Below are 8,650 nucleotides of genomic sequence, written 5' to 3'. Positions count from 1 at the left end.
GATATCTGATGTGTGATCTCTTTAAGAGAAACAAGTACAGTGGTACCTCGAGTTACAGACGCTTCATGTTACAGACGTTTCAGGTTACAGACTCTGCTAACCCAGAAATAGTACCTTGGCTTAAGAACTTTGCTTCAGGATGAGAACAGAAACCGCGCAGCAGCGGCGTGGCAGCAGCGGAAGGCCCCATTAGCTAAAGTGGTACCTCAGGTTAAGAACAGTTTCAGGTTAAGAACGAACCTCCAGAATGAATTAAGTTCTTAACCCGAGGTACGACTGTATTACCTGCAAGGCTGCCTCCTAACTAGGTATAACCAAGAAGCAGGGAGATAAGAAATAAACAGGATGTTGAATTTTGTTGCACAACAGTGTTGATATGCACCCAAGTCCTATTTATGCTTAGGCCATGACAGAAGTCCCACAGTGCTCCTTGGGGGTTGCATTGCAGGAGATGTGGGAATACAGTCTCCCTTTTTCAACTGACTTCTCCAGAACAGAATCCAAAACAATACATGTAGAAAATGTTATTACCCGCATTTTATCACATATAACCTTTCTTAACACTGTTCTTTTTCTTCTGAACTTGGACAATGACATGTATATACTGTAATCAGGCATAATCAAGTACAGTGGTTACAAATGTTTCGGGTTACAAACACTTCAGGTTACAAACTCCGCTAACCCGGAAGTAGTATCTCAGATTGAGAACTTTACCTCAGGATGAGAACAAAAATCGCGCACCAGCGGTGTGGCGGCAGTGTGAGACCCTATTAGCGAAAGCTTGCATCAGGTTAAGAATGGTTTCGGGTTAAGAACGGACCTCCGGAATGAGTTAAGTCCGTAACCCGAGGTACCACTGTACAGTACAACTCTGAAGACATCCTGGACTCAGGAATGTCTACCCAAGTGCACAATATGTTTGTCAGTTCTAGACAGATGGAAATACACAGAAACCTGCTCAGACCATTGATCCATCTAGCCCAGTGTTACCTGGCAACAGGAACCTTTCGCAGCCCTACATGGAGATGCCAGGTATTGAATGTGGGACCCTTTCCATGCACAAACATGTGCTCTACTGCTGAGCTCCAGCACCTAATCAGCTTATTTTCCAGACAATTGTTTGCCACATATTTCTAGTCATAATTAATTTTTTCAGTCTGGTTTATAGAGTTCCTGCTTCTGGCATCTCATCTCTTTCACAGCAGCTAGCCACTGAATTAAAACCATTGCTGAACAGCAAGAAAATCTGTCACTAAAGCATGTTGACAAACAACTCTGCCCTGCTCACATTTCTGTTTTCTCTTTTGTTGTATTTTCATTTGAATGTGCACGCATGGAAGCCTGGTGACTGACTGTTGGGGGCTTCCCAGTTTTACCTTGCCTTTTATCATCTCTTTTAAAAATGATAATCTAGTTTCACCTCTCCTTTTATCATATCTTATAAAAACAATAATCTAGCATTCTGCATTTTCAATTTGGAAAGAAAGGAATGTCCACCAAAGACTTTTAAACCCCAAAACATTTATCAATATTGTGTTGCATTCAGGTGCAGTGAAATAACTGCGTTTTCTCCCCAGTTACCTCCTCCCTTTCATCCCTTAGACCTGTGGTTCTCCATCTTTTTTCTCTGGGCCACAATTTCAGAATAAATATTTGTTCACATCACACCGATTTCTTTATTGATAGGAAACACATTGAAAACAAAAATAACAGTGCTTGATTTATAACATAGGGCACAACTGCTTTATAATATGATCATGGAACATGCAGAAAGTACAAAACAACGCAGCTACATAAGAACATGAATCATTCCTAAAATATGATTCTAAACAAGCCTCTTACATATGTACCTTAAGAATGTACGCAAACTCAATGAGAAGTTTGAGCTTGCTTTTGCCAGGTATTGCACACATGTTGCTGTATGTCGCTAGAAGTCAAAATAGCACCCCTCTGGTTTTGTTACAGCACCCATCACCCTGACCACTGGCCGTGATGGTTGGAAGCTGGAATCCAACAATTTATGGCCGACACCACATTGCCTATTCATGGAGTAAAGGCTCCTCTGTTTTCTGCTGGGAGTGATGATGACCTGTTTGAAGGAGAGAAGGGAAAAGAGACCTATTCTCCCATCCTTTCAGTGGTTAGAACTTTCAAAAATGGAAATGGGTGCACATTTTACTCCTTTGTGTAAGTGTGTATTTTCCCTCCCTGCCTGTTTCTGACTGAAATACTCCCTGCTTGGCCAAATAAAATATCACCTTGCGCAAATTACTGTCATGTCAATAGTACCGTGGATACAATATTATAGATTTGAAATTCTAAATTCTGATAAATACCTCAATCTGATTTTTAATAGTGGGAAATGCATCTGTAATTAAATATGTAGATTTATTTTAAAAAAGAATCTTAACATCGGCACATATTTTCCAAAATGTAAGCATTTAAACACATTCACACTTCGTGATTTTTTATTTAGCACATGTGCATTTCTCCAGGGAAGCAAAGAAACCACTGAGGAGGAACTGATGGCTCAAGGGATTGGTAACAAGATCTGAAGCCTTGCTCCTTTAGGTCATTGCTTGGCATCTGGCTTAGCTCTTTAGGTTGATGGTAAATTTAAGTTATTACTGTTTAACAGGTGTGTGGAGGTCTGTGTAAAATGAGTTGGTGGTTTTAGACTTGCTCCTAAGAGGCAGATGTCCAAATCACTAGGAGCAGGGGGGATCATAACGTTTAACATGCTTGTTGGCAGACTTTGCAGAAAGGTCAAACACTGCTCAGATTAGGAGACTGTACTACACTCTCACACTTACAGGTGGTCCCTGCCACTCAGGCCTGGCAGGAAGGTAGTTCAGCAGAAGAAAGCTTAAGGGCGCAATCTTATACTCCCTTACCTAGAAGTTCATCCCACCAGACTCAGTGGGGCTTATTACTGCATAGACATGATTTGGCTTCCACTGTTAGTCACGGTTATCTGTGTGCCTGCTTTGCTTTTAATTTACATACTTCTTTATAAGGTGTATGCACCAACCTTCGATTTGCTGATTGCTGCTCAGAACATTTCACAAAATAGCATTAAAACAAAGACGCAAAGTGAAACTCAATAAAGCCATCATTAATGGATGCATCAAATATTAAAACAGCCAGTCAATATAAAATAGTTGCAATGGTTTTAAAAGCCAGGTCTTCACCTGGCAACAATGTATTGTTACAAATAGCATCAGAGTTGAAAAAGTTGCAGCCCCAATCCTGATTATCCTCACAACCCCCTACTTTTGTTTTTAAAAATGGAAGCAGAGATACATGACTTGCAGTCATACATTTCATGTATGGTCTAGTTTGGCTTTAACATGAACACAGTATTTTGATTGCTGCTTTTCTTACTTGACCCTTTCACCAGGTTGGATTTTAGAGGCAGTGGAAGCTGTTAAACCCCAGCAAGTCCTGTCTTGAGGGAAGATGTGCTTGGCCCCATGACTGCGAGTGCCTGGGGTCATGGGTGCCATCAAGTGCATTGCTCTGTGAGTGCCTGGCCCTTCATGGGGAATTTTGTGGGTGCTCAGGCACCCAGGGCCCTAGGGAGTTGGCACCTATGAAGGGAAGCATGTATGCAACCTTGAGCTCATTTGGTGAAGTAAAAATATAATGTAATTTTTTTTTTCATTGAGCTATAAAACAATTGTCTAGAAAGGACCTGGCCAAAGCCATCATTTTACAAGTACTTGAAAGCAAATTATAATATGTTTCAATTTGTTCTGGAATTCTAGAAAAGTTCTCAAATAAAATCTAAAGTCACAAATATATAACTGATTTTTCAAGTGAAAGCATTTCGGCCTCAATAGAGAGAGGTTAGTTTTTAATGCATATAATCCAGGCTTCCTTTGAAGTTGCCACACAAACAAAATTACATACTAAGCTCTCAAATAAAAGTTTTGTTACTTTATAAGGAATCCATAGATGGTGCTTTAAATTTAACATTTCTGAAGCATAATGAGATCAGATTGGTATTTTTTAAAGTGTTTGTCATGCAGTGACTGATTAAATCGTATGTCGGCATTGTAAATGTTGTGTGCAACAATGTCAAGGTCATCTGGGACACTGAGGTGAGGAACTAGTAGGATAAATATTGCTCATGTTGTTCTCTATATGCTGAACTGGTAGAATGTACCTGTAAATTGTGTTTCTATTGTCTATCATGGAATCCACAAGCCTTATACGTTGGTGTAGAAATAAAATCCCTCAGTAGGTCTAACCTTTATTAACTACAGATGGAAATTATATTTTGTGGCTAACTAGGTCAAAGTAATTTAAATGAATTATGTTTGTTTGTCCTCTGCTAAGCAAACATTTTAAAGTGTATATTTTAAACATTATGTACTTTGTCTCTCCACATAGCAGTACAAACTTTCTTTTTGTTCTCTGCCTAAAATATTAGAACATTCAACACATTTTTCCACATAGTGCCTTTGATATTAGATACAAACATTCAATTACTTTATCTTTAATAATTAACAACAATGCAAAAATATATCTACAAACAAACCATAATGCAGAAACAGGTCCATGTACAGCTAATGCAAACTCTTTGTAAAGCAAATTACGCTCACTGCTTTGATCAGCCTCTTATAAAAAGGTACAACACATGAAACTTTTATATATTGGGGGTGGGGATTCACTTGAAAAGAGACACACAGCACACAAATACATAGCACATAAATATATTCTGTCTCATTTTTGTGATCATGGCACGATAACTGTTGGAGCAGAGCATCCTCGTTCAGAAGGTGTTTATGTCTATGGCATATTTATTTTGGGTGGAGTACATATTTATTTCAGGTGGAGGAGAGATAGAGGACTTGGTTACAAACAGAAGCCCAGTTAATTGAAAAAAGCTGTATCCCATCCACTGAAGTATTTCATTTGTGTGCTCCCAAGTCATATGTGCTTGTTTGGTTCTGGCCTCAGCAGGATGGGAGCTCCAGCTCAAGCAAGATTTTGAAGTAATTGTGATGGTTCTGGCAAACCAGAGCAAGGTGAGACAATTTAGAGCAGACTCTTGGTTCAAGGCAAAAGGTAAAGATTCAGAAACCACCCTGAACAGCAAGGTGTGGAGCTCAGGTTAGAGACTTCACAAGAGCAGAGCTCAAATATTGCTTCAGCACCAGACGATCCCTTTCTGAACCTTAAAGAAGGCTGTAGCTTCATCTGGATGATGAGAGCAGCATAGCCTGCTATAACAGGGTAGGGAAGACTATGGTTCATCTAGGGCCACTGGGGTGGAATCCTCAGAGTCAGAAGAGGACAACATGACCTTCTCAGTTTGGAGAGATGCTAACACAACAGGCTCCTCTCCAGTACTTCTGGGATTGTATAGAAATCCAGGGCTGTCTCTGAAGGCAATTTCTACTCTGAATCCAAGGATGGCATATGTGAATCGGACACTGGAGTCATGATGCTGTTCAGAATATTTGGAAGGCTTGTAAGAGGACAAAACTGGGCATGATGGGGCTGAAAAGCAAAATACAGGGCTCCAGCTGGTACATTTACACCATACTGATCTTGCTGCCACCTCACCCATCCCACAGTACTTCCCAGTGGGTCATAGCAACACTGTTGATAGGCTGTCAGGACTTTATCTAGGGAGGTAACTTTTTTGGACTAGATTTATTTTTCTGAAAATTACATTTTGGGGATATTTGCTAGAAGCCCTTAATGACCTGCTTGGATCTTCAGAAGATCCTGCATGGTCCTGGGAAATTTTTTTTAATTGTAAAGACGTTGCTTTTTATATATATTGTACAATAATTTGCTCAAATTAAAGACCTAGTCAAATTTACCACCATTAAATCTCTATGACCTTCTTCATGAGGTTCAAAGTCTGAAACATTAAAAGAAAACCTTTTTTTATGTCATGTGCTTTTCTATACTACTGCCAGGCATCTTGTCAATTCAAAGGTATCTACATTTCCTCTTTTTATAAATAATAATTTTATCCCTGTACTATGAAGCATCAAAGAGAATAATATCTCTGAAAGGTTTATTCTTTAATACAAGCAGTAGCTTCCAGATGCTGCTGAAATCTCCCTCACACTTAATTGATGTCTAGTGTTCCGGGGGGGGGGGGGGAGATAGAGTCCAACGCTCGTCAAAAAACACACATTATTTTTTGTTGCAATGACATTTTGAGCCAAAACTTCCCTTCACCTTAAATAGGGTTGAATTGGACCTTGGGTGTTGATGGTACTGAACATAAGAAGAGGACTGCAAAGGCTTACTTTGTGCAACATTTAATTCTCACTGTGGTCAACCAGATGGCTACATTCTCCTGCTCATGATTCCCAGCAATTGCTGTTCTGAGGCATGTGAAGGAATACTTCCTTTTAACTGTCCTGAACAGGGGTGCCAACTTGAATAAAATATTGTGGGGGCCCAGGTAAGCCCAGCCCTGCAGAATCAATCATATGATGCAGTGCACACACACCATCTGAATGGGAATGCCTATCAACTTTGTGGGGGCCCGGCCCCCTCAAATATTTCATTGTGGGGGCTGATGCCCCCACGACCCCTAGGAGTTGACTCCTTTGGTCCTGAATCTCCCAACCTGGAACACTGAGCACCTGCCCCAATCAAATTTCCAAGCTTCAGATATAGAGAAGACGCAGTTTTTTATTAGTTAAAATTGGGGGCAAACCCAGCTGGTTATAGCTGGCTCTAATACTGGACGGATTCTAGCCATTATGACTGGTAGTCACTGATAGCCTTACTCTGAATAAATTGGTCTAATCCCCTTTTAAAGCTGCCTGGGCTGGTGGCCACGGCAATGTATTTTGTTTGTGATTTTCACAGTGTTTCTATGAAGGACATAGTGTGGCTATGAAGAATATTCCTTGCACGGATGAGTATTTCATAAGGGCTTCCACTTGCACAATGGGGCTTTCCTTCTCTCTCCTTCCCCCTGTGGCCTCCACATACCCTGAAGCTGGCTGGGTGTTTATGAACAACATGTTGTAGAAAGGAGGGGATTGTTCAATCTGCCAAGCTGAAATGCTTGTGCATATGGAAGATTTGTCACAGGGTGACATTAAATTCCACTCTAAATGTCTGCCCTAATCAAGTTCCCATGATGTTTATTGGAGAGAGGGGAACTACAAGTCCAAGACTCATATCAGATCATCTGGGGTCATATCATCCAGCCAGAAGGGCACAGGAGATGCTTGTTGTTGTTGTTTAGTCGTTTAGTCATGTCCGACTCTTCGTGACCCCATGGACCAGAGCACGCCAGGCACTCCTGTCTTCCACTGCCTCCCGCAGTTGGGTCAAACTCATGCTGGTAGCTTCAAGAACACTGTCCAACCATCTTGTCCTCTGTCGTCCCCTTCTCCTTGTGCCCTCCATCTTTCCCAACATCAGGGTCTTTTCCAGGGAGTCTTCTCTTCTCATGAGGTGGCCAAAGTATTGGAGTCTCAGCTTCACGATCTGTCCTTCCAGTGAGCACTCAGGGCTGATTTCCTTAAGAATGGATGGTTTGATCTTCTTGCAGTCCATGGGACTCTCAAGAGTCTCCTCCAGCACCATAATTCAAAAGCATCAACTCTTCGGCGATCAGCCTTCTTTATGGTCCAGCTCTCACTTCCATACATCACTACTGGGAAAATCATAGTTTTAACTATATGGGCCTTTGTTGGCAAGGTGACAGGAGATGCTACTAAAGTTTATCCCCTGGTAACAGTGCCCTGAAGCTTGTGCTCACCCAAGTTCTCTTCATAGCACTGTGGGACCCCAGAGTCAGGAGAGTTGATAACATGTGGTTCCCCTGCTACACTAGGTACCTTGACTTCTGATTGGTTTCCAGGTCCAACTCCAAAGTGTGTTTCCAAGCCTTAGGTAACTTGGGACTAGGACCAGGTTTAGGTTTAATGATGCCCTAAGCTACTGAAGGTAATGGGGCCCTTTATATGTCCAGCTGTCCTTTGTCAACAACAAATTGCCGCTGTTTTTTTGTGTTGGATATATGCTATATAGTAATTTATGGACCTAATAGGTATCTAAAGCCATTTGCACATAACAAAATATGTATTTTATCAAAGTAATTGTGGAACTGAAATACAATTAAGAATAAGTATATTAATTGTGAAATATAATTAAGAAGAAGTATATTTTGGGAGGGGGCCAAGAGAGTGGGCTCCTAAGGTATAGCTTGTTTAGCTTATACATAAATCCAGCACTGCTTGGGACCAAGGAAGCTTCCTCCATATGAAACTGATGGTGTATTAAAAACTTCTACACTTGCCATCTTGAACAGTCTGCCCACACTTGATATATGTTTCATTAAGCTGTGGGAGAAGATCTTATCTGTGGCTGTATCTAGGTTCTGGAACTCCCGACCTAGGGAGATCTACCTTGCTCCCTCTCGGATAGCCTTCTGCTCATATGTGAATACTGGACCTTTCTTTTTAGACAAACATTTGGCCTACCTCCTGGCATGTGAATCCTTAGTTTGATGCTAATTTCCCTGCTGTTGTTTTCTTACTTTTTAAAGTTATTATTGCCCATAAGTAGTACATGCAACAAAATGTTGCCATGTGGAACGCTCATGTTCAGGCTTCCAGCCTGGATACTTCATTCAATTTCCCCTCATCCCTGGTTTTCC

The 8,650-nt window shown here is 41.0% G+C and overlaps 1 protein-coding gene across 3 annotated transcripts in view; it reads right to left on the bottom strand.

Moving 5' to 3' along the window:
- Window positions 1–1,715: 1,715 nt before the first annotated feature.
- The window catches only part of LOC308478505 (uncharacterized protein), a 245,303-nt gene continuing 238,368 nt past the window's right edge, over window positions 1,716–8,650 (bottom strand). For all 3 annotated transcript variants that reach the window (XR_013987066.1, XM_081008365.1, XM_081008364.1), the window contains one exon: window positions 1,716–2,089. Coding sequence is in view for 1 of the 3 variants with exons in the window: in XM_081008364.1 (XP_080864490.1) it covers window positions 1,928–2,089 (162 nt within the window). In the remaining 2 variants the exon portion in view is untranslated. The remainder of the gene's footprint in view (window positions 2,090–8,650) is intronic.

This window comes from Podarcis pityusensis (genome assembly GCF_964106645.2).
Source record: "Podarcis pityusensis genome assembly, chromosome: 5".
Lineage (NCBI taxonomy): Eukaryota > Metazoa > Chordata > Lepidosauria > Squamata > Lacertidae > Podarcis > Podarcis pityusensis.
Note: the sequence above shows the minus strand (reverse complement) of the source record. Positions and strands in the feature narration are given on the sequence as shown.